Raw genomic sequence first — 25,230 nt, 5'->3', positions numbered from 1 at the left:
AGACAGAGCCTCCCAAGCAGGCTCTGAGCACTGTCGGCATAGAATCCGACGGGGCCTCGAACCCACGAACCGTGACCCGAGCTGAAACCAAAAGTCGGACACTCAACTGGCTGAGCCTCCCAGGCGCCCCGGTCTCTTAATTTTTAAGTCCTTTGTATTTGGGGAACATTGGTCCTTTGTGGCCCGTGTTGGGGATTTCTTCTCTCAGTTGGCCATTTGTCTTCTGCCTTTGTTTCTGGTGCTTTCGGTCAGGAAGAAAGCTTCAGGTCCACCGGTCCTGCGTTCTGTTGTGGCTGGTTCGTGAGTCACGGTGGAGAGCCGTTTCCCCACGCCGCGTGCGAGAGCAGTTCACCGCGTGTTCTTCTAGAAGATGGGGGCTTCGTCCCCTGCATGCCACGCCGTGTCCCCGTGGAGTTAGCACGTGTGATCTAAGGTCACCTCTTTCCGGTGGCCGTCCAGGGCCCTTCCTTAGCCGTCCGGCCTGCTCACCGGCCCTCTGGCCTCTGGGAGCAGCGGAGGCAGGGAGACCAGAAGGCTGACGCTGGGAAGGGCTGGGGGCCACTTGCGCTCAGATTGGGATGAGAGCGAGAAGGGAAGGGTCTACCGCCGAAGCTAGCAGTGTTTTCCGGGAGAGGGGGCAGTGGGGGCAGGACCCGAAGGTTTGCCTCAGCACCTGGGCACGCGGGGTCTGTTTCTGAGTCAGGGAAGGCGCTGGGGTCAGGCGGGGACGCGGAGCCCCGTGTGGGATGTGTCCTGTTGCAGGGCTTTGCCGGGCAGCCGGGTAGGAGGTCAGGGAGCTGGTGGGAGCTCAGGGGAGGGCCTGGCTGGGCTCCTGGGTCTGGATAGGTGACAGGGGAGCAGGGGCCAGATGGCACCTCAGGTGACGGTGAGGAAGGGAGAGCCCAGGAGGGCGGGTGTCCTGGCAGCAAGGTGAGTGGGTGCGGAAAAACAGGGCAAAGCATCCGGGGGGTCCTAAAGGGTCTCAGACCGGCCTTCGGGGGCCCCGGAGGCCTGGCTGCCCCTGGGAGCTGCCCTAACGCCACGTCCTCCCCGAAAGCTTGTGGATCCTGATTGAGCGTCCAAGGGTGGTGAGACCCAGGGATTGGGGTTCCCACCTGGCTCCAAGCTGGGACCCCGGGGACTGGCCTCACGGGGCCGGGGGGCCCTTGGAGCAGAAGCTGCGGGGGACACAGCCCTTCTGAGTTCTGCCCCTGCCCCATCCTCCGCTGTCCCCCCAACCTGTGATGACCTCGGTGACCGCCCTGGCTTCTGTGACAGCAGCACACTGGACAGGAGGGACAGGCAGGAGCTGTCAGATTAGTGCTGCTTTTCTCCTGGCTCACCGGGCCTGAATGTTTAATTCATGCCGCCTCCGCACCAGTGTGCCCCAGGACGTGGGGATCGGGCCGGGCCCGAAGACCCTGTCCCTGCCCCCGTGGGCGCTGGGAGGGGAGCATCTCAGTCACAGGATCACACCAAGCAGAGAAACAACGCCACGGCTGAGCAGGCAGGTGTGCATCGCCGGGCACTTGCGTGTGGTTTGTGTGAGGCACTTGCCTGAACAGTCCAGGAAGGCTTCCCGGAGGAGGTGTTGCTCAGGGTGAAATCGAAGCTTCCAGATCACTGCAACACCCGCCCTGTAACGGGGGCCCCTGGGGAAAGAGCCGTGTCTGCGTGATGAGGAAGGAGTGTGGCACACGACACAGATTAGGGAACAGCAGACACCTAATGGTTTTTATCTGCTGATTCACGAGACAGAGAATTTCAGGCTTTGACGTCCTGCAACATGTCGTGAGAGGTGGCTGTGGGGCAGACGGGATGCCAGGGCCCCCATACCTGCCAAGCCCTGTCCCCCCCGCCCCGTCCGAGGCCTGCAGGGGCTCTCTGCTCTGTTGTGACGGGTTTCTGGAAGGCTGGTCGGCGCAGCGTGGGGCGTGCTCAGTGTCCCGGGGGGAAGTCTGTCCGCGGGCAGAGGTCGGGGGAGGCAGGGCAGCGGCGGGCTGAGGTCTGGGCCGGCGGCTCAGAGGATGTGCAGGCTATTCTGGGCGGCAGGCAGGAAGCGGCCGTGCTCCGGGCGGCTGCGGAGAGGTGGGAGCCAGCCGTGGGCATCTCCGGTGCCCACGTCGGTGCTCCGTCCCAGCTGGCTCTTCCCTTCCTCTGCTTTGTTCCCTCCTCGGCCACGGCCAGGAGACAGTCCCCGGATTGAGAGGGAAGAGGGGCTCTTGGGGGGGACGGTGGGGGGGCGGCCCCATTTGGGGCATGCCCGCAGAGGTGAGCAAATCCCACCGCGTCTGTCTGAACGTGTCCCGGCATGGCCTGTTCCCTGGTGTTCAGAGGTTCCTGGCGTTTTCCTCCTGCTTCCGGTTGCTGCACAAGAGAGCGGAGCACGGCTGCCGTCACCCCACCCTCCCCCCCGTCCTTCCAGTCAGGGTCTCTGGGGCCCCGGCCAGGTGCTCGGCTGGTAAATAGCTAATGCCAGCCCAGAGCCTGCGCCCACTGATCCTGGGAGGCCTGGCCCAGCTCGATCCCTCTTCCACTCCTGAGCCAGGCCTTCCCCTGAGCCCCTGTCACAGGTGGCCCTCCCGGGCCTTCCCTGACCCTCCTGTTCTGGCCTCAGGCCTTCCAGACTTTGCCTCAGGGCCTTTGCATGGCAGTCCTCTCCCAGGCCTAGCTCCTAGAGGAGCGCCTCCCCCGCCCCCCAGCCCGGCCCCTTTCTGTCTCCTTGGGGTGGCTGTCACTGTTCCTTTTGATTTGTAGATTTGTTTTCTAGGTTATCGTCTCTTTTTCCCAAGCCTGCCTCACTCCTGGAAGCTGGCCTGGTGCCAGGCGCGCAGACCGGGCTTCCCGTCGGGGCCGGGATCGGGGTGGGGAGGGCGGGAGGCCCCGCCGGGCCGTGCAGGCAGGACAAGGAGGGTGCATTTGTGTTGAGCCCCTGGGGAACCACAGGAGGGCTTCCTGGGGGCACCGGCTGGCACCAGAGGATTCCTGCCCCTAAAACCTCCCGAGGGACCAGAGTGGCCTTGCAGGCCCGGGCGTCCTCCGTGGTCAGCCTCCACGTGGCAGGGACCTGGCTCAGCCAAGTCCCACTCACTCCTCGGCCTGGGGACTCGCCCTCCGTGGCCGGTGGCTGGGGAGGGTGACGGAGGAACGTGTCTCTTGTCCCCCAGCCTTGGCCAGCGGGCTCTTTCCGGGGGCCAGGGATGCTGACACAGAAATAAAGCTACTGTTTGCATCCGGCGTTGAGTAACCCACGCCCGGCGGTGAGAGAGGAACGCCAAGGCCCCCGACCCGCCCGCCGCACAGCTGGCCGCCTCCTCCCTCCCTGCTGGGAGCGGCTCCCGCCTTGGCGAGGGCGGGACCCGGTGGACAGCGCCACGATGCCCGGCCCGCGGGGCACGGGGGCACCTTGACCACGTGCGGGGCGCAGGCCCCCGTCCGCGTGGGGCCCTTCTGACGCCCAGGAGCCCGGCGCCGTGCGCTCACTGGCGGGGTGGGGGCGGGGGCGGGAGGAAGTCTGAGGCCAGCTGGACAAAGAGGAAGTGGGCACTGCCCGGAGGGCACACCCCCCGCGAGGCCGGCTCTGGAGGGAGAGACCTCATCTCATCCGGGGAGGCGGCGGGAGGCACCCTGCCACACGCCTCACCCCTGCCCCTTGCGGCTGGGCCCTGGGTGGTTGCCGGGTGACACGGGACTCGTGTCCCCCTCGCTGAGCCCACGCGGGGCCCCTGCCCCCGGGACAGGAGCAGCTGAGGGGCTGGAGGTGCGGCCGGCCGTGCCGCCCCTCTGCCCCTGCCGTGCCCAGGGCCCCGGGCACACGCTCACCCTCCGGGCCCGCCTGCTGCAGCGTCCCGTGGGGCCAGCCTGGAGGGCCAGGCCGGGCCCACGACAGGCAGGGGTGGGCTCTGTGAACGGCGCGCCCCGGACTCTCAGATGCGGTGTGGACGCCATCCCCCGAGCGATGGGCTGGGGCCCTGTGCTGGGGAGGGCACGGGGTGGGCTCAGGACCGTGCCTTGGCCGGGGGTGCAGATGCCGGCCGGGCAGATGTGTCCGCAGCAGGGAGGTTCCCATGATGGGCAGTCAGGGAAACCGCGTCTGTCTCCCACCCCAACCTCCCTGCCCCTGAATCCCTGCTTCCCCCCTACCGCACATCCCCGCCTCGCGCCCCCTCCCCCTGCATCCCTGCCTCCCCTCCACACACATCCCTGCCTCACCCCATCAACTTCCCGGTCTCCCCCCACCCCACCACCTTCCTGCTGAAATCACCCCACATCCTTGCCTCACCCTTCCATGCCTACCTCACCCCCCTCATCCCTGCCTCCCACAGGCTTCTGGGCGCTCTGTAGGAGAGCTCGCGTGCAGCCTTGCCCGACCGGTCTCTCTCCCGGGGCCTGGGGCTGGGCCATGCCCGGGTCCCCGGGGGTGCCCTCTGGGGTCCGGCCCGTTCCTCCCCGGCACCTCCCACACCACAGCGGCAGGCTGGCGAGGCGCTGTGCCCGGCTGAGAGCTTCATGTGGGGGCAGGGCCGGCCCGGGGAGGCCCGGGTGAAGGGCCCCATTCAGGAGGCCCGCCCCGGGCTGTGTGGGCCGGGCTCCCGCTCCCCACGGGCAGTCCTGTCTTGTTTTGTCAGCAGAGGCTTTCCTGCTCTTCAGGTGCAGGGGACGGCCCCCCTGGGGGCCTCTCGGGAAGGAGGAGGCTGTGGCCGGGCTCCAGGGCCCTCACCCTGCTCCCTCCCTGAAGCGGGGTCGCCCTGGCCCTGCCCACCCCCGGGCCTTCTGAGGAGTCAGCATCCTGTCCTGTCAGGGGAACCTGGGCCGCGGGCGGGTCCCACAGGACAGGAGGATTCCGGGGGACACTGCTCCCCGGGCCAGGGCCTCCCCAGTGCCAGCCGACTGGGATTAGGGGGACCCCAAAGGGGGTGCGGGTGGGGTGTGCGCTGAGGCCAGTGGGTGTGTGGGCGTCCCGTGTCTGTGGGGTGGGGGGTTGGGGGGGTGGGGGTCACGCAGCTGGCCGTCTCTGGCCTCGAGGGATCGGGTGGGCCAGCCCAGGGGTTGGGTGGGCCCCACCTTGGGTTACAGGCTGCCCACGAGGGCTTCCGGCCTCTTGGAGGACCTCTGTCTCTAAGACACGGGGTCAGGGCTTTGGGGAGGGCGGGGAAGGAGGGTGGGGGGCTTGGCCCCGAGGACAGCATGGGTGACCCCTCAAGAGCTGCCCTTGGACTACTGGGGTCTGGGCTGGGGGGCCAGGGCTGGAGGGTGAAGCGTGACACGGGGTCGTTCCGGCCCTGTGGGCGGTGAGCTGGCCCGTCCCCGGCACATGGCGCCCCTCTACGGAGAGGGGCCCCTGGGCCGTTCCCCGTGAAGGGATTTCGCCGTGTGGTCTGGGCCGGCCTGACCTCGCTGGGCCTGATTCCTCCTCTAGAGAAGCAGGGCCCGCTGGGATTCTCTCCCAGACCCTGTGTTCAAGCCTTTCACAGGACAGAACCACGGCCCCAGAGAGAGCGCAGGGCTACCCCCTCCCCCACACTGCCTTTGCTCCTTTTGGGGGAACCGCAGGCTTCGGCATTTCTAAGCCTCTGTTTTCCCGCCTGAGAGATGGACATCCTAATACCTAACTCACTGCCTCAGTCGGGGGTCCGGGAAACACTCTGGTGTTGTTGATGGAGCTGGGTCGGCCGCACAGGAACCCCCCCCCGGCTCTTACCGCTGTCCTTCTCGTCAGTGACCGTAGGCTGCTGCCCCCTGCCGGGTCACGCTCTGGTGTCTGCATGATGGATGAGGGGCCTCGTTCTGGAAAGGTTCCTGGTCTCCACCTGCTGGGTCACCCTCTGGTGTCCACATGACCAATGAGGGCCTCGGCCCGGAGAGGTTCCTGGACGGCACGGGCCCAGGCGGGAAGGCAGGGCCCTTCTGAGGGGCGGGCAGTGGTGCCAGCTGCAGACAGGACCTGGCAGTGAGGGCATCCACCCGCCCTCTCCTCAAAGTGCTGGGCAGCTCCTCGGAGCCACAGAGCCCTGGTGGTCTGGGACCGCTCCCCAGGGCGTGGCCCAGGTGCCCCGGCCCGAGGCCCCCCTGTAGGGTTCAGGGGTCCGCAGGCATCTGTTTCGGAAGAGACAGCGAATCCTGGGGGGCCTTCTCCAGTACCCGGAATCTGGGGCCGCTTCCTGGCCTCACCCTGCCCGCTTCCTGGATTCTTTGCTGTCTCCCTGGGGGTCGTGTTCTCCTCTGGCCTGGCACCTGCCGCTCCCTCCCTCTGCCAGGACCAGGTCCCTGCCTCGGAGAAGCCCTCCCCGATCACCCCTTCCAAGGGGAATGAGAGAGGGAGGGGCTTCAGGGGAGAAAGGGGTCTCCGGCTGGAAGGAAGCCCCACCTGCTCATGTCAAGTCCAGTGAGGTCCCTGCCCCCCGGGGAGTGTGTGCCCAGCCAGCTGATGCGAAAGGAGGGCACTGCCCCGGCCCCTTGGCGACACCTGGGAAAGCCTCCTTCCCCTTCAGGGTCTGCTGGTGGTTCTTGACTCACTTGTGAGGCCGGGCAGCATCCCCCTGCACCCCCGCGGTCCCGGCTCCTGGGGCTCAGGCCGACAGGGTACAGGCCAATCTGATGGCAGTCATGGCCCAGGAAACCCTTTACTGAGTATGGGCAGGGGGCATCCTTGATGCGTCCCTTCCCTACTTCCCAGTGGGGAAACTGGCTGTTTCCATGGGCCCCTCGTGTCCCCTGGAGTGGGACCAAAGCCTCCACGGTGGGGTTGGAGGTTCCTTCATCTGGAAACTAAACTACAGCAAGAAAGACTTAGGCTGGACACAAGGAGGGACTTCCCTAGCCGGAAGGAGCCTGGGAATCCCATGCCCTCCTGGCAGTGGTGGGGTCGTGTTGACCTGGCTGTCCGAAGCTCTAGGATCAACGTCCCTCCTTCTGCCCTACCTTTCTCTTTCTTGAACCTGGGCTGAGGCATCCTGGGAGTCCTGGGCACGGCCTTGACTGCTGGAAGGAGGGCAGGGCCCCTTACGCGCTCGCTCTGGGGTGCCATCGTCCGCACGCTGCCCCAGGCCAGCGCCCCCCGTTGCCCTTCTCGCCCCAGATGGGAGGAGGGGAGGTCCCCCCTGCCCCGGGAGGCCTGCAGGGGCTGGCCGTCCCCAGGCCGAGGACCTCCCGAGACAGGGGGTGGCTGGGGTGCAGAGTGGGCACAGGTGAGTCCGGGATGGGACTCCTCCCTGGGGAAGATGGTGAGTGAGCTCCTGGGAGCAGACGCGGCCCCTGTGGGTGAGCTCGCTTGGGTTTACTCTCCCCACACCTTCTAAATAGGTGCTGAGAGGGGCTTCTTATCAGGGCGCCTGGGGGGCTCGGTCGGTTAAGCATCCGACTTCCGCTCGGGTCGTGATCTCGCGGTTTGTGGGTTCGAGCCCCATGTGGGGCTCTGTGCTGACAGCTCGGAGCCTGGAGCCTGCTTCGGATTCTGTGTCTCCCTCACTCTCTGCCCCTCCCCTACTCGTGCTCTGTTTCTCTATTTCAAAAATGAATAAACAGTTAAAAAAAAAAAAGGTTTAAAGAGGGGTTTCCATCACAGGCCGGCCAGGCTCAGTGCCTGTGCCTCCCTCGGACGGCCCTCCCGCCCCGCGGGTGGCTGCCTCAGGTGGGTGTCCAGGGCTGAGCGCCTCCCAGCTCCCCACCTGCCCCGTGCCGTGTGCCCGGTGTGGCTGCGGCGACGGCTGTGACTTACCATCCGGGGTCTGTCCTCCCTCTGCCCGGGCCACACGCAGCTCCCGGAAGGTGGACTGAGGAGGGCCTGGGGTTCCCACCGCTGGCTGACCCCTGAGGCTGGGTGGAAGGAGGCCCGTGCTGGAGCCCTGTTCTCGCTGGCTTTGGTGCTGTGTGACTGTGGGCCATTTCTCGCCCTCTCTGAGCTTCCCTCCTCCTGTGATGAGGCTTCTCAGGCTTCCCGTGAGGACTGGAGTGGACAGGAGGAAGCAGGCTTTATGCAGCTCATGGCCGCCCGCCCTCCGTGCTGGGGCCTCAGACCCACCGGGCACTTGGGGGTTGCTGGGGGGCCTGATGGGGGAGAGGATGTGGGTCTCAGCTCCGTGGGTGGGTGTCCCTGTTGTCTGATGGGCGCCGGCCCGGGGCCGGAGGCTCCCAGCTCAGTCACCCGCGGCCCGACATTGGGACGTGGCTGCCGTGTGCCCTGGTCGCGTACGTGCCTCCGAGTCACGCGTGCACACACGCACGCACACTGGGGAGACCCCTGAGCAGCCCCTCTAGGGCCCCCCGAAGGCTTTGGAATGACAGTTTGGGTGGCACGGTTAAGCTCACAGCCAGAGTCTCTGCCCCCAAGCCACCCCCAGTCGGTGTCGCCCTTCACGGGGTGACAGTGGGAGACCCCATGCCCCCCTCGCACACTCGAGGTCTCCGCGCTGCGGCGGGTGTGGGCAGCGAAGGGACATGAGCACAGCCGTCGGCTCAGGTCCTCACGGCCCCGCGGGGCCGTCCGGACACACGGCCGGTGTGGGGGCAGCTGGGTCTCCCACCGTCACCACCTCTGGGGGTGCAGCGGCGTGCCTGGGGGTCGTCCAGGATAGGCCTGAAGTGCCTCCGGCCAGGGAGCCCTGTTTCTGTACCTGGTGGTCGGGGTTCTGAGCGGGGCCAGCGGGGTGAGTAGCCCCTCTTCATCCCCCCATCTCAAGGGGGACAGATTCTCTGTCCTTGTGGCACGGAGCTGTCATGGGCCTTCCCAGAAGAGCGCGACCCCCGTGTGCCTGTGACGTCCCTGTTTCGGGGAGAGGCCGGGAGGAGAGGGTGCGGGCCGAACCCCAGCCTGCCACCGCCTGCGCGGTGGCTTTGCCGAGCCTCTGCGGGCACCAGGAATAGCGGGCACGGGGCAGTGCCTCGTCCGGCTCTGAGAAGGCGGGGGGGCTGGCAGTGTGGGTGCTGGGCTGGCCTCGTGTCTCCTGTGGTCCCCGGGGGCGGCCCTCACTGCTGCCTCGGGACCCTTGCCCCGCGCCTCCTGCCCACGTGCGCGCCCAGCAGCTGGGGCGGCCCTGCCTGCTCCGGGCTCATGCCAGAGCCACCCCCTGCCCACCCCCAGGCCCCCCTGTGCCTGGCACCGTTGACATGCAGGCTGGGTGTGTGGAGAGCTGCCTCCGTGCAGCGCCCTGGTCCACCAGGGGGCCCTGTAGGGCCCTGCTGAGCCTGTGGGGGTGGGGCAAGGAGGGATGGAATGGGGCACGAGGACCTCAGTCTTGACACACCCCGGAGGCCTGCGTGGAGGAGGCGGCCCTGAGAATTCTGTTCACTGAGCCCCTGACCTGAACCTAAAGCTGTGTTCGGTCGGTTCAACAGACATTTGTGTACCAGGCCTTGTGCTGGGTCTTCAGATGGGGCCCCGCCTGGGGAGGCAGGGGGCAGTCAGTGCTGTGATGGGGGTGCAGCAGGGGCCACGGGCCCGGCGGGGGTGTCTGGAGGCCTCCCTGCAGGGGAGCTCAGGCCTGTGGGGCAGGGGGTGGCCCAGGAAGATGGGCCTGGAGTTCAGGCTTCATCTGGAGGGTCTTCAGTTGGGAGGGAGCCGGCAGGCTTTGCATCTCCCCAGGGCCGCCCGGCTCCCCAGTGGGGAGCGAACCGCTGAGGTGGGGAGACCGGCGGGGGCTGGGCTGCGGGTTCTGGCCGTGGTGACCCCGGGCCGGTGCTGTGTGCATAGGCGCCCTCTGAGGGCCCGGCTGGAACGCGAGGCGGGAGGGTCCATGTGTCTGGGGTCCCCAGCGATGGGGACACAGGTTTTAATCTTCTGGTAAGCTTCTTGCCTGGCGGTCTGGAGTCTGTGCAGCGGGGCCTTTGGGGAGACGATGACCCAGGAGCCACACCTCCGCGGGCCCAGCCGCCTGTCGTGTGGTCCTTGGGGTTGTGGGTCGAGTCCCCGGGGCAAACCTTTTAAGGAGACGAGCCTCCGGACAGTCCCTGGTGGCAGGTCGGGGCCGTGTGGGGGTGCGGGGAGACGTGGCTGCGTGATGGTGCACGTTGGGGTGTGGCAGCCAGCGGGCGGGGGGGGGGGACACAGGCGGGGCTGCCCGGGTGTCCCTGGGGGGCTGGGCGGGAGGGAGGGACTCGGTCTCCCCTGGGGGCTGTCCTCTGCCCCTCCTGCTCATTTGTCTCCCGGACCTGAGGGGGTCGTACGGTGCAGCGTGCCCGAGGGGGACCCCGAGGAGACGTGTCCATGTCCCGACCCGGGACCCGAGAACGTGACCTCACGTGGAGAGAGGGCCTTCGCGGGCGCAGTTCAGTAACAAAAAAGGAAAAGGCGAAAAGGATGTATTTCGAATTATGTTTTAAAAACCACTATCAACGTTTGTACCCAGTACTAATGCCAGTTTTTAGAAACTCACGGAGGTTTCCATAGTGATTATCCTCACGAGTAACTTGTTGGCTTGGCAAATGGCCATTCTGAGAGCAGGGGCCGAGCTGGGGGCCCCCACAGATGTCCGGTCCCTTGGAGCATAAGGATGAGACCTCACGCAGAAGCACCTTTGCAGGTGGGATGGAGCTCAGTGTCCTGAGAGGCCGTGGCCATCCCGCGTGCCTGGGCGGGCCCTGCACGCGGTGACGGGCGTCCCCACGCACGAGAAACTAACAGCAGGGGCCACGTGACCGCACAGCCACCAGCCCAGGGCGATGCCTGGGGCCCCAGAAGCCAGGAAAGGATACGGCCCCCCTCACCCCACCCCTCCCTGCCCAGGGTGACCCCCCACCACGGCTGAGCTGCGTCCACGCACAATGTGGCATTCCTGCCCCGGGGTCTGTGGCTGCCATATGTCCCAGTGGGGGGGTTCAGTCTTGGCCTGAAGCCAGGGCTGGGGGGATCCTGGGGTCGGCCAGCTTGGGCTCACGGTCGCTGTGGCCTTTGACGTGCTCCTGCTGGCTCATAGCCTCGGGGGTCCCATCAGTGGCTGTGACTCCCCTCCGGGATGTCCAGGGCGTCCCGGGACGGAGGGCCAGCTCCACAGCCTGGAAGTCCTTGGAGGGCCCGTTGAACCGCGCCCCGAGGCCCCGCCTCCTCACGTGGGATGACGGGTCACCTTCCGCGCGGGCTTTAGAGGGAACAGTGCCACGCAAGGGCTGGGCCATGCAGGACCGGAGGCCGCCGCCGTGGGAGTCCGATGTCGGGTGGGTGTCGTGGCCCGGGGCGCTGAGCTCATCGGCTCCACGGCAGGGCACCTGCCCTCGTGTGTCCAGGGCGACTTTTATACAAACGGAAGCGTCTCTGATACGATTTGGGGTGTAAAGCGTCAGCACCTAATCTGTTGAATCACACGTTCCAAACCCCGTCTGGCCCCGGGCTTGAGGTCCCTTGACGAGCCCTTGGTTTATCTGCCTGGAAGGTCCTTCCTGTCCTGGCGGGGGGGGGGGGGGGGGTCCAGACCTCTGTCATGCCTCACCGCCAGCCTTTGTTAGGCTCCCTCCGTCAGCTGCTGCCCACGAACGTCATTCCCTTTCCTTTTTGAAAATTGTGGTAAAACACACACAAAATTTATCATCTTAACCGTGTCAGGTACACAGCTCAGGGACATGAAGCACATTCCGTCTCCAGAACTTTCCGTCTTCCCAAACAGAAACTCTGTCCCTGTGAAACACGGACCCCCACACCCCCCCAGCCCCGGCGCCCGTGGTCCGCTCTCTGTGATCCCCCGCTACGTTTCAGCCTCCCCGAATTCTAGCTTAGACCCCAGGGTAAGCCCGACGGCCACGCTCTTTGGTGTTGGGGCTCCGAGGGCTCCGGGAACAGCCCATGCTTTCTGCCCGAGTGTGGTCCGCGTGAACGATTCTGACCTTCACCGGAAGCATCCCAGGGTGGAAAGGTGCCTCGGGGTGGGCTGGAGAAACCTCGCCGTGGGTTCACAGCGCCTCCCGGGAGTCTGGGCACACCCCCGACTCAGCTCCCCGCCTGCGTCCTGCCCCCGCGCCCCGGAGTGCCCTCCCGCTGTCTTGGACGGCGGCCCTGGCAGGCCTCCCGCATTCTTCCGTGTTCCCAGGGCACCTGGCCGCCACAGGTACAGGGATGATGACCGATAAGATTCAGGACGTCCCTGGTGCTTGCGGTCCCGGCCCCTGGCCAGCGGCACAAGCAGGGCACTGTCCCTCGGGGCCGACGTGGCCTCGGGGGGCCGGTGCCTCTTCTGCACCCCGCCCTGCTCCCGCACCCTGACCCAGAAAACGGGTCAGATCCCTTCTCTTCCTGGTCCTCGTGTCCCAGCTCTCGGGACGCATAGGCGGCGGACTGGGCCGGAGCCGTGGTCTCAGCCCCGTGGAGTCAGGAGGTCCTGAGCCCCCCGAGGGCAGGGACCCCGCCTCAGCGTCTCTGGGGCCCGCAGGCCCACCCGGGACAGGACAGAGTAGACACGAAGCACACTGTGTGTGTCACGACACCTGACTGACCGTTTAGCCGCCAGGACGCAGTGGGGCTGGGGAAGCACAACACTTGGGTGGGCGTCCCCCGTCCCCCCGCCCTCGGTGGAGAACCCCCGGTGGCCGTCCCAGGAGGGGCTCCTCAGGCGGGCTCCCACCCCCCGGCCCATTCTCCACTGCAGCTCTGTCTGCACAGGGGCCTCCCCGTGACCTCTGCCCAGGAGCTCGGGGGTGACCCCTCCTGACGTCCCCTCCTGGGGGCCGGCGGGGTCTGTGTGCAGATGGGACTTGGCCCCAGTCGTCCTTCCGTGCCCGTGGGCCTCCCATGGTGGACACTTCACATAAACAGAGTCACGTGATACGTGGTCTGTAAGCGTGGCTTCTCGACGCCCGTGTTTCGGGGTCTGTCCCGCTGTAGCGGGGGCCCCGGCCTCGTCCTTTACGGCCGGCTGACTGCGCCCTGCTCCATGCGCCTGGTCCCCGGCCGGTGGGCCTCGGGCTGGGTGGCACTTGGAGTTCTGAGACGGGGGGAGGGAAGGGGCGTGGCCCCACTGGGCGGGGGGTGGCGGGCAGCCCCTCCAGTCCCCGGGCCTGGGCTTGTGTCTGGGGGGGGGGGGTGGAGCGGGCGAGCTGGCCGCGGAGCTGACCGCCGTGTCTTCCCGCCCTGCAGCTTCCTCATCGTCCTGGTCTGCCTCATCTTCAGCGTGCTGTCCACCATCGAGCAGTACGTCGCCCTGGCCACAGGGACCCTCTTCTGGATGGTACGTAGCCGCGCGAGGGGCTGGACCGCTGCCCCAGCTGCCGGGGCTCTGGTCTGCCAGGGGAGCGGGCCATGGCATGGAGTGAGCTTCTCTGGGCCTCTCCCACCTGCACGGTGACCCCGGACCGATGTCCTTCCCACCCTGCCGGCCGGCAGCCGGGGACCGGAGGCGTAGAGACCCCCACGCTTGCCGGGAAGACCGCCGTCAGGCTGGGACTGGTGGTCTGGGAGGGCTTCCCGGAGGAGGGGGTTCCGAGCTGGGCTGGAAAAGGAGGACAGGAGGACCTGTCCGCACGGCTTGCCAAGCCTGCCCGGTGGCCTGGGTGCGGGGGTGACTCCTGATGTGGGTTGAGGCCGGTACGCCGACCCCGTGGGGATCTCGCCCCACCCCGCACCTCTGGCCGCCTGCTTGGCCCCGTCTGCCGACCTGCGTCTTCCAGCCCCGCCTCGAGGTGCCATTTTCATGGTAAACCAGAGGCCCGGGGGCGCAGGGACCCACCTCCGCCCCCCTGGTCCGACTTCTCCCCCAGGGCCGCGCGGCTTCCGTGACCGTGCGTCAAGGTCTGTCCTATCTCGCGACGTAGCGTCCGCGCAGCCGACCGTCCTTGCTCGTGTGGTCTTCCCAGCGACCTCTGCCGCCCAGCTGCCTCGCGTTCGGAGAAGTCTGGGGGCAGCTGAGGGACGAGCGTGGGGGGACTGCCCTCGGTCTGGTCTGGTGAGGTCTCCCGTCCACGACCGTCGCGCACCCGTCTGCCAGGCACACAGGCTCGCGACGGGGGCTTCCGACCGCGGCGGTGACGGCTGTCCCTGGTGATGGCGACAGTGGTCACTGTCGGCTACCATCACAGACGGGTGCTCAGACCGCGCAGGGCACAGCCGCCGCCTCCTCTGTGTTTTCTGGAGGTCGCGCTCGCTCGCGGCCCCCTTGTACGTATGAAAGCTGTTGGTGGCGCTCTGTCTGGACGTGGGGTCGCGGCCGGCAGAGGCGTGTGTGGCTCGCGGGGCCCAGCGCGGGTCGGCGTGGTGGCCGTCGCGGCTGCCGGGCCCCCGGCCTTGCGGGCTGGTCGCACTCCCGGGGCTTCTCGTGAGGAAGGGTGCCGGCCTCGGGCTGGCGGGCGGTGGGTCTTCTCTTGGTCGGCGGTATTCTCCGAGTCTGACGTGAGGGTGTTGACTCCGGGCAGCTCTCTCCCGCGTCTGTGGAGATGGTCGCACCGTGGAACCGCTCGCTGGCCCAGCATATTGCTCTCATCGTCCTGATAGGCTACGCTTTGTCGTGTAAAAGCAGGGGCGTGCTCGCCGTCCAAAAGCAGGATGGTGACGCTGACGGCCTGTGGGTGACAGAACTCTCCCCCGGTCCTGGGCGCCCACGGGAGCAGCCGAAGGTGCCGGCCTGGCCCGTGCCGAGGCCCTGGGGGCTGCAGCCCAGAGAAGGTTCCTCCTGCACCCGGGCAGTGGGTCAGCCGCCACTGTCCTGGCGAGGAATGTCCCCGAAGCCCTGCGCCAGTGGCCCCGGTACAGGCCGGGGGAGGGGGTCCACCTCCTCTGCAGGTGAGATGTGGGTGACGCCTCTCACCTGCACCTGCTTCCCAGGGTGGGGACTGTCCTTCCCGCTGGGCGGCCTCAGGTCCCAGCGGCCAGCAGCTGGGGAAAAGCGGGGAGCGTGGGACATGTCTCTGTGTTTGAGGGTATCACATGATGAGTCCTGGGTCTCACGGAGCACGTCCGAGTGTCCTGGGGCGGCCGCAGCAGAGTCACCCAGACGTGTGGCTTAAACAGCATTTATCCCCCATGGCCCGGAGCCTGGAAGTCGGAGATGAGGGGCTGGGATGGTCTCTTCAGCGAGGACCCCCTTCCTCCTTGCAAGCGTGCCCTCTCTGTATCCTCACGTGGGGGGTGGGGGCTCTCTGGCGTCTCTTCTTACGGGGACACTGACCTTACAGGACCAGGGCCTCATCCCAGTTACCTCGGTTTACCTAGTTGTCTCCTTAACGAGCCCATCTCCAAATGTAGTCACATTCCAAGGTGCTTGGGGGTTGGGGCTCCCACGTGTGAACTTGGGGGGCAGACAGTTCGGCCCATGAAGCCCCCCGAGTGGCTTGGGGTGGTCACTCTGGTACCGGGAGCTTGGCTCTTGGGTTTTGAGAGGCCCCGATGACGTCTGGAGTCTGGGTGGGCGGAAGGCACGCCGGGTGTCCCTGCACGCAGCGGGCTGTGTGAACTGGGGGCCCTGAGTTCAGGTGGCGACTTGCCCCGTCCTTGAGAGCTCAGGCAGGGCCTCCAGGCGCAGCTGGGGAGGGGGGTGGGGGACAGGATGGAGGCTGCCGAAGCTGCCAGGCCCTGCCGACCGGGACCCTGGCAGTCATGGCCCGCACCCCGATGTGTCGCTGGGACCCCAGGCCCTGCGCTGTCCGTGGAAACCAGACCCATGGACGACGGCCCCAGGGTGGGGGCAGCCCCTGGCAGCCTTAGGCCCTGTGTGGTCTGGCCTCCACTCTCCTCTTGCCCAGGAACACCTCCCTGCCAGACAAGGCTTGTCCCGTTCAGAGCACGTAGTTCATTCCATGGCACGGGGCTGCCCCCTCAGCAGCCCCTCCAGAATCCCACCTGCCCCCCCAGCATCCCCTCCAGAATCCCACCTGTCCCCCCAGCATCCCAGCTGCCCCCCAGCATCCCAGCAGCCCCTCTAGAATCCCACCTGCCCCCCAGCATCCCGGCTGCCCCCCACCATCTCGGCTGCCCCCCAGCATCCCAGCAGCCCCTCCAGAATCCCGCCTGCCCCCCCCCCAGCATCCCAGCTGCCCCCCAGCATCCTGGCAGCCCCTCCAGAATCTCACCTGTCCCCCCATCATCCCAGCTGCCCCCCAGCATCCCGGCTGCCCCTCCAGAATCCCACCTGCCCCCAGCATCCCGGCTGCCCGCCACCATCTCAACTGCCCCCCAGCATCCCAACAGCCCCTCCAGAATCCCACCTGCCCCCCACCCCCGCATCCCGGCAGCCGCCCCCCATCTCCATTTCTCCTGGGCATCTCTGCCTGCCTGCCCTCAGTCACAGCATCTTTGAGGCCCGCGTGCCACCTGGTGGCCGTTGTGTGAACTGCACCCGCAGATGCCCCGGCTGCGGACGGGGGCTCCGCAGGGGCTGGGAAGGGGGAGGCTTGTGGGTTCTCCTTCCTGCGGGCCCCAGGTCGGGTGTGTCGGCGAGCAGCCGCCCTGCCCCCAAGCGGAGAGCCCACTCCCACTGCGTCCCACCTTCCCTCCACCCGTTTGAAGGCAGAGACCCCTGCGGCCTCCCTTGTCCCCCACCCTCTCATGTCCGCTGCCTCCTGCCACCCTCGTGTCCCAGCAGGGGCCCTCTCCGCACGCAGCCTTCTCTGGGGTGGGCAGTGCCTTCTAAAACAAGCCTCACTGTTCCCAAAGCTCCCGGTTGCATTTAGGAGAAACCTGGCCCCTCTGTCTGGGCCTCCAAAGTGCCACACATTCAGGCCCTCTCCCCCTGCCTCTACTCCACTCTCTCCCTCTACCCCAGTGCGCTGTTTGCTGACCCTTGGACTCTCCCCACTGCTGCCTCGGGGCCTTTGCACATGCTCTGCTCTTGGCCTGCTATTTCTCTGGCATGCCACATGACCGGCTTCTTGTCCAGCTTTGGGCCTCAGGCTGGCTGTCACTCTTCCTGAACCTGCCACCTGGGGGTTCCCTGCTCTTCTCTCCTGGCGCACCTGCTTTTTCCCAGCAGTCTGAGCATGCCAGGGGATCTGCGGGTGGGTTTGCAGCTTTCCATCATTGTGTACTGCCTGAGGGCAGGGGTCCAGCGTTGGTACTCTCCCCACATGCCCAGCATGGTGCTCCCAGAATTTGGACATCCCTCCTTTGAGCCCCCCCCACAGGACACCCGCAAGTTGCCGTGTGGTCCTGGGCCTCAGCACCCCCCCCCCTCCCCCCGACACCACCGGTGGAATAGAGGGGGTGGTCAGGGCAGCTTCAGACTTAGCCCGCTGGTGGCCTTGCTGGGTTTCCAAGGACGTCCCGGCTCCGTGGCCGAATGGAGCCGGATTGCTTCGGGCTGGGGGTGGGGGGGTGGGGGGGGGATTGAGCTGGCTGTGTCCGGCTGCCACTGGAGAGCCCTGACCCCGGGGGGTGGCGGGCACCGGGGATATACCAGGGAACGAGGCAGCCCGGTCCCAGCCTCCAGGGACGGATAGGAGTCGTGTCCCTGGCGGGGCCGGGAAGGAGGGGCACGGTGAAGCGGGGCCGGGTGGGATGTGTCTGCACAGGTGCCGAGGGCTTCTCCAGGGAGGGGACCCCCTGAGAAGGGCAGGGGAGACCAACAGTTACTGGGGGCTGGGACAGGCAGGGACCCCCGCCCCCGCAGCCTATAGCCGCTGGACCCCTGCGGGCGGGAGGACGGGAGGGGGACTTCCTGGGGAGGCGGCAGTCGGCAGGGGTGAGGTCGGAGCTGACCCCGGGCCGGGCCGGGCTGAGGAAGAGCCCCCTGACGGGCGGGGGGAGTGGGCCTGAGCGGTGGTGGCGGGCAGAGGGCGGGCCGCGGGCCACCAGGTGGCGCTGTCGTCCGCGAAATGCGGGCACCGCTGGCCGGGGCCCAGAGTGCGAGCGGGAGCCAGACCGCAGGCGAGAGCCCAGGAGGGGCCGAGCGTGGGCTGCGTGCGAGGGGCCCGGCGACCCGCGCGCCGCGGACACGGTGGAAAAAAGTCCCCCGAAGCTGGGCTTTCCCAGGGAGCCCATTTGCCCCCGTCCCCTTTCACAAGCCTGGCGTTGGGAGGCCGAGCTGTTATCTCGGCGGAGCGAGGAAGCCCCAGGGCGGCCTCCCGGGGATTAAGCGTTCTGCTGAAGCAGGCATATTCGAGGGCCTGCAAAAGCCATTTGGGGAGGGATCTCGGCGCTGCGGGTCCGGCCCCGGGGCCGTGAGCGGGCACACGTGCGACCCGAGCCCCGCCGGCCGCTTCCCGGGGAGGGGCCCTTCCCGCCACGGCGCGGGCACGCGTGTGTGCGCGCCCTGCCCGTTGCACGCGCGGAGCGCGCGGCGCCCCTGCGTGTCCGCCCGCGTGAGCGCGCGGGCGTGTCCGCGCCGCCGTAGGCGCGCTGTCCGCCTGCGTCCCCGTGCGGCCGCACGGCCGTGAACGTGACCGTGACCATGAACGGGCCCCAGGTCTGTCGGTGGCCCTTTGTTTCTGCCTCTGGGGCGGGGGCAGAGCCCCCCCCCGCCCTGGGCAGTGAGAACCCCGGGCCCAGGTGAGGGGCCGGGTTTGGGTTTTGTGTCTTCTCGACTCGCACACAAAGAGAGGCCCTCAAAGGCCCGGCACAAACAGCGGGTTCCGTGCCTTCTGGCGCTGAGCATACCAGGGGATTGTCCCGCGATGCTGTGGTTAGAAACCCCGTGAGCCGCGGCCCGGAGGCCTGGGGGATGAGGTCATCGCTCGCGGCTTCCTCCCTTGCTGCCGGAGGCTCCCTCAGCCCCGCCGCCGCGGTGACCCAGCCCTCCTGCCAGCTGGCTGGCCCCCCTGGGGTTCCTGCTTTCCCCGAGGCGCAGCGCGACACCCTCCTGCTCTCCCGGCCTCGCGTTGCGAGCTGCAGCGCGAGGCCCGCCGGGACCGTGGGCGCCCTCGACGGCCGTCCGTGGGTCCCCGTTTCTCGGAACGAGGTCCGGGTTCTGTTCCCGGTCCCCCGGCCCCTGCAGACCTGCGCGTTTCCAGCTTCCGCCCTCCACGCCCTTCAGATGCCAGCGAAGACGGCTGGGCTAACTTCAGGGCCGGCGGCTCCCGTGGTCGGGAGCCCGTTGTGCGAACGCTCTCTGCCGTGCCCTTTGCTCGCACGGAGGGGTCGCAGCTCACGGAGCCTAGGTCGCTTGTGGCCAAGGTTTGCCACCAAGAAACCCCGAGGTCTCATTTGCTCCGGGGCAGCCTCCTCCTGGGGGGGCCCTTCCCGCTCAGGCCTCACCTCTCTGCTTGGTGAACTCCTACACATGCGACAAAGCCCCACTCCACAGTTGCCTCCGGGGCCCCTTTCTGCTAGCACTGTGGCGTCACCTGCTTCGTCCACTGGAGCCCAGGGTGCCCTGGGCAGACCGCATCTCCGTGCTTCACAGCCTTGAGCTCACGTGTCCCCCTTTCCCCAGCAGGGCTCACCTGCAGATAGGTGGGCTCTCAGGGACAGGACACGGGCTTCACGTCTGCACCCTGTGGGCCCTGCCTGAGAGCGGCCGGTGCCCAAGTGCAGGGCAGGGGCGACCCCTCGATCCCCGAAGAGAGTGTGTGCGTGTCTGTAGTCCCCAAAGAGTGTGTGCGTGTGTGTGCGTGTGTGTGTGTGTATGTCCATCCGTGATCCCCAAAGCGTGTGGGCGTGTGCGTGCGTCTGTGTGCACGTGTACCCTGATAGGTCACACTTGGGCTGTTGCTGGCACACATGTTCAGATTGTCCCTCTGCAGGGTGGGGGCTGTCCGCTGACCCTGGGTGGCCCGACTTCCGCGGGCAAACCAGACCTTTGCCAGTTTCGACAGAAGCGCTGAGATAGATGTAAAGAGCCCCGAACGGCTGCGGTCTGCATTCCGGATGTTCCCGTGCCTGTCGACGAAGGGCAGGGGACCTCTTCTCCCGGGTCTGGCAGGCAGAGGTGTGAGTCGTGCTGTGTGAAGACAGTTGGCCTGGGGTGCCCACTGCGCGGCCCGTGGTGTGGAGCGGCCCGTGGCCCTGCTCAGCGTCCCGCTCACGTGCCCTAAACCCAGGTGCCGGCCTAGGGTGACAGCGTGGAGGGACGCCGGGACGATGGCGGGCGGGGCGGGGGCCCAGGGCCCGTGAGCAGGGGCCTGATGGGCACGGTGCTCGTCTGGTGGGGGCAGGCTGCTGGGGGGCCATCTCTCCTGTGCCGGGTGGGGCAGGGAGGCCCTGGCAGGCCTCCCCAGACGCCCCTCAGTCCAGGTCAGCCCCTGATGCCCCCGTACATGTCCGCAGAATTGGAAACCAGTACCCTCCAGGGGACTTAGCCGGCTCGCCAGAGCCCCATGCTGGCGGTCAGGGACCCCTGAGAATGATACCCCACCCCCTTGGCGGCCTGAGCCACCTCTAAGACCCTGGTGCTTTGACACCTGCTTGCTGGGCTTCAGCCCTGGCTCTGCCTGACCATGCCCCACACTCGGGGCTCTATGCCTCGTCCCAGATTTTGTCGAACGAGTGGGGTTGTCACGGGTCGTGACCCCCGTGACCTGGGCGCGGCGGCCATTTGTTCGTGGTCTTCCTCCTCCTGAGTTTCGAGGGGCCGGTGCCTGCTTCAGAAAGGGGACAGTGCCCCGGCCCCCGAGGACGTCTGAGCAGGAGGAAGCGGAGGGCTCGAGGCTTGAGGGGCCCAGGGCAGCAGCTAGGCCGTCCCGCCACTGGGGACATAGTTTCCGCCCCACCCAGGACCCCGCTCCTGGTGAGGGTTACAGGGTTTGGGCCGGCTGCGTTCCTGTCCCTGGGGGACATTCCCTCGTGAGGGGTCTGCACTCAGCCCAGGTGTGTGAAAGCAGGAGTCCTCGGCTGTAACCGGAACCTTCCGGCGGTACACCGGGGCCCTGTGTTGGAGGGTCGGTGGCTCGCTTTCTGTGACAAAGACACCCTCCGTGAGGCCCACCGCCGGGCCCCGTTATCTGTCGCCAGAACTGTCGTATCGATCAAGTCTGTTCACAGCGAGGTTGGGGGGACCTGGGCGGGAGGTGGCCGAAACTGCCACAAGCATCCGAAACTTTCCTGAAGAACGCCGCACCCCGTCCTGCGGGAGGGTCTGAGCTGGGCCCACGCTCCTGGCCCCGGCCGGCCGGGCCGGCCCTGTCCTTCGGGGCTGCTCAGCCCGCAGTTCTCTCTGCCTGGGTGGGGACAGGGGCGTCCCCTGCTGCCCCCGGGTCACCCGCGAAGCGGGGCACCTGTTCCCTCTGGCCCCTGCACCCCGAGTCCCCCCCAGATGCCGCCCCAATCTTGGTTCCAACCGGACTCCTAAAGGAAAAGGGAGGTGGCCCTCGGCTTGTGCCGAGTGCCGGATCCCCGTGGTCCTGGGGCGACTCTGTGATGGCCAAGTGGAGGCCCCGGAGCCCCAAGACCAGCTGGGCCTGGCCGGTGCCGGCCTCCCCTGCTCTACAAACCGCCGGGGCCTGGGCCTGGCTGTGTGTCTCCATAGCATTTCCTGTTTTCAGGCTGTTAAACTCTGTGATGCGAGGTATGTGCTGGCATCTGTGCTGGGGGCCCTGGTGCGAGCCCCGGCCGGCACCCCGGCCGCCCTGGGCTGTGCGGGCCTCCTCGACCCTCCTCCCTGGGAGGCTGTCGGCCCCGTGCACGGACCCCCCCCCCCAGCCCCCGTCCCCCCTGGGGCGGACATGACGGCCGCCTGTCGGGAGCAGGGGCACCGGGGCGGGAAGAGCCAGGTAGGGGGACAGCCCGGCTGGTTGCCCAGCAGGCCGAGCAGCCTCTCCGGGCACCGGGGGTGCACGCGTGTGCGTGGTTTCCAGGCTTCTCCCCCCGTAGTGGCCAGGCGTCTGGGTGGTCTCAGGTTCCCCACCGTACCCCGCTGTCTTTTCTTGCCTGCTTTCAGAAATCGTGCTGATTCAGCTCCGGGTTGGTAACCGGAGACGGAGCGGCCCCGGGTTGGGGCGCAGGCAGGGGTGGCGGGGACGAGCGGGGCGCTCTGGGCGGGTGGGGGGGCTCAGCTCAGCCTCTGGTGTCGGGGCGGACGCGGGAGTCCCTCCTGCCCGCCTGGAAGGTGACGGCCGTCGGCGGGGCATGTTTGCGTGCCCCCGGGTCTCCCATCGGCCGCCCCCCCCCCCCCCCGGGGAGGAGGGTCCCCGCATGGCACTTTGGGTCGGCCCGAAAGGCGCCAGCCCGTGACGGAGGCCTGGGCTGCCCGGGGCTCCCAGGCCGGCTCCTGTGTTTTCTCTCCCGCCTCGCCCGCCGAAACCCGTTGCGCCGTCTCCCTGAGGCCCAGGACAAAAGTCAGACACTGGGGTGGGGGCCCCTCGCCGCGGCCCCGCAGGCTCCCCCATTCGGGATTTAGCGGGATTAGAGTGTGCCGTCCGCGGGACAGGTGTTTCCTTTATGCTGTGCCCGAGGGCTGGAGAGACGCTCGTCATTAAGTGCCACATTCAGTGGGGGTCCCCGGCTCGGGGTAGCTGGAGGGCCTTGTTTTCACATCTGACCCCGGCCAGCTGGAGAGCCTTGTTTTAAGCACGGGGCAACAGCTGACATAACATAACGGGGACCGGGCTGAACAGGCAGCGTGTCGCCGGGCGCAGGCGGGCCTGGCACTGGCACTCGGCGGGGGGCTCCCGGGGGGCTGCCCCGGGGAGGTCGTCCGGGGTAATGGGATGAGCCCGGAGGGGCCTCGTGGCCGTGGGGTGCGGTGCTGCCGGCCGTGTTTGCCAGCTGTCGCCGCCCGGGTGAGCGGGCTGCCCGAGTGGCTGGTCGCCGGGCGGGGGCCACGGGCCCGTGCAGGTGCCGGAGTGATCGCCCCAGGGTACTGCATTCAGACGGGTTATAATCACGTTCTCTGCCTCCCCAGGTCACACAGAATGAAAACCAGAGCCCCGGCTGTGCAGCCATTGAAGTGTGTGATTGTGGGTCTTTGCAGGCAGGAAGAAGGGGGCTCAGGGCCGCTCGGTGGGGTCGGGAGCCGCCGCCCGCTCATCCCGCCCCCGCCCCCGGCCCCCTGCCTCCCCTGACCTCGGAGTTGGGGTGTAGCAGCTCCTCTAGTGTGTGCTTTGTTTTCCGGCTGTAAAGTCATGTGATGGGCACGTTGGGTGGGGCAAGTGGAGAGGGGGGCCGTGGGTGACCCCCAGGGCCGGTGGCTGCTGACAGCCCTTTTTAAGAACGGGGTGGGAAAGGCCCTTGGCCAGGAGCCGGTCCGGTGTGCCCCGAGCACCACCTGTCAGCTCTCTCCGGGCTCTCGGGCGGCCCCCGCTGGGCCAGGAGGGCCCGATGACACCCGTAGGTTCCGAGGAGCTTCTTCAGGCTCGTGGGAGCTGGGGGTGATGCTCTGCACCCCAGGCTGTGGCTGCTGGCCATCTGGGAAGGCGAGGTCCAGGCCTCCCCTTGGGTGGCGGCTGCGGGGCGCAGACCCCCAGCCCGAGCCCAGGGCGAGGGAGGCCACGCCGGACCCACCGCCGCTGCACCGAGAAAAGTTCCTTGTGCCGAAAGCCAGGCTGGGGCGGCTGTGGCCAACGGTACTGTTTTCCCGGCTTGGTTGGGGTCGAGGGCAGCCGAGGGAGCAGGTCGAGAAGGACGGGCCTGGGCTGGCCCTGGTGCCTGATGGAGAGGCAGGCGTGCAGAGGCCCCCCCCCCCACACACACACACACGCACGTGCACACGGGGACAGCACACACAACTACACACACGTGTGCACAAGCACGCTCAGTCCTGGAGCTTCGGGCCGGCAGGGAGCGAGACCCCTCGGGGCCGCGTTCCATTTGCACATTTAATCCAGAAACTGTCAGCGCGGAAGCCTGGAGGAGAACAGAATGTCAAGTGTGTGCTGAGAGGCGCAGCCTGCCCCCTTTCCTGGCGGGCGATGATCTGGTCAGTTTCCGAACACGATGAGCTGAGAATAATTTGTGCATTCAGAGCAGGTTCGCGGGGAGACCTGGGGGAAGGGCAGGACTCTTTCTTTTACTTCTAGTTTCTCGGGCTGCCCTGCGTCTCTTCTCCCGGCCGCTCCCTGCACCCACCGAGGAGGGTCGGGGCCGAGCCCTGCTGTCCTCGGCGGTGGAGGCCGGGCCGGGGTCCTCACGTGACTCACTTCTCGGTGTTGCCTACCCCGTGACGTCCCTGGGCCCGGCGGTTGCCAGGGAAGCCGGTGGCCCCGCAGTCTCCGGGGAGCCGGGGAGCCGGGCTCGGTCCCACCATTGGGATCCCTGAACTTTCCCCGAGACACCCCTCATCTGCTCGTGGTCTCCGTCTCGGTGTCAGGTTCAAGGTGATTTTCTCGGAAACGAAGACATCCATTTGGTGGCTCTGGGACATCGGGAAACACCTCTCTCCTCCTAGGGGTCCGGGAGCACTAGCTCCCAGTGCTAAGACCCCCGTCCTGAGGGCCGTCGCCGGCCCCTGCGTACACAGACGGCGAGGGGCAGCGGGAGGGGCCTGTGGGACAGCTGGTCTGGGAAAGACTGGCTACTGGGCGTGGCCCTCCGAGGTGCCCAGACCCTGGGCCTCGGCAGGGAGCCTGCAGGAGGTGGTCAGGGTCGAGACCCCCCGAGACCTGACCCTGCTGGGCCTCGGTTTTCTCACATGTATACGTCGAGTGACGTTGGTAGCTCTGACCCCAAGGGCCGTTGGGGTTGGGCACGTGTGGCGTGAAGGTTCTCGGTCCAGAGGGCCAAAGGGACGTGGTGGATGAGGTGCACAGTGGCCTCCCCATCTGGGCAGGTGTGGGGTGGCAGGGTGGGCGTGCCGGGGAAGGGGCAGGAAGGCCGTCTGCCGCCAAAGGTGCCCTGGTCGCGAGCCGGTGACCTCGCTGTGCGGTGGCAGTGCGGGCACAGGTCTACACGAGGCACCACGCCACTGCTTTGTATCCTCTGCCTCTGACGGAAGCCGGCCGTGTCGGGCTCTGCCTGATGCGTGGTAGGTGCTGCATCTCAAGCGTGCAGCTGGGTTTGACACGTGTAGACACGGTGAGACAATCCCCGCCATCAGGACAGCAGACACGATCCTCCCAAGTGTCCTTGCGCCCTTGAGGCCCCTCCCCCCCCCCCCCCCCCCCCCCGCCGCCCACTCGGGAGGCACCCGCGGCTGGTTTCCATCAGTACCGACCCGTTTGCATTTTCTAGAGCTTTCTTCAAATGGGCGCCTCCGCCCGCGCCCTCCTGCCTGGCTCCTTTTAGTTGGCACCGTTGTCCTGAGGCTCATCCAGGTGGCCGCGTGTGTCGGGAGCCCTTTCTTCTTGATGCCGCGTCGCGTTCCGCCACGTGGGTGTCCCGCCATCTGTTGATCGATCACACGTTGATGAGCATCTAGGCGGCTTCCGGTCACGAGCTGTGGTGGGGACGCATGTCCAGGTTGTGGTACGGACCTGTATTTCCTGTTTTCTTGGGTAAACACCTAGGAACAGAGC

The 25,230-nt window shown here is 67.3% G+C and overlaps 1 protein-coding gene across 9 annotated transcripts in view; it reads left to right on the top strand.

The window, feature by feature from the left end:
• The window catches only part of KCNQ1 (potassium voltage-gated channel subfamily Q member 1), a 321,574-nt gene that overhangs the window by 32,179 nt on the left and 264,165 nt on the right, over nucleotides 1-25,230 (top strand). For all 9 annotated transcript variants that reach the window (XR_006714357.1, XM_045486311.1, XM_045486309.1 and 6 more), the window contains exon 2: nucleotides 13,058-13,148. Coding sequence is in view for 8 of the 9 variants with exons in the window: in XM_045486311.1 (XP_045342267.1) it covers nucleotides 13,058-13,148 (91 nt within the window). In the remaining variant the exon portion in view is untranslated. The remainder of the gene's footprint in view (nucleotides 1-13,057; nucleotides 13,149-25,230) is intronic.

The sequence above is a fragment of the Leopardus geoffroyi genome, chromosome D1, assembly GCF_018350155.1.
Source record: "Leopardus geoffroyi isolate Oge1 chromosome D1, O.geoffroyi_Oge1_pat1.0, whole genome shotgun sequence".
NCBI classification, from domain to species: Eukaryota; Metazoa; Chordata; class Mammalia; order Carnivora; family Felidae; genus Leopardus; species Leopardus geoffroyi.
The sequence above is the reverse complement of the archived record's forward strand: the minus strand, read 5'-3'. Positions and strand labels throughout refer to the sequence as shown.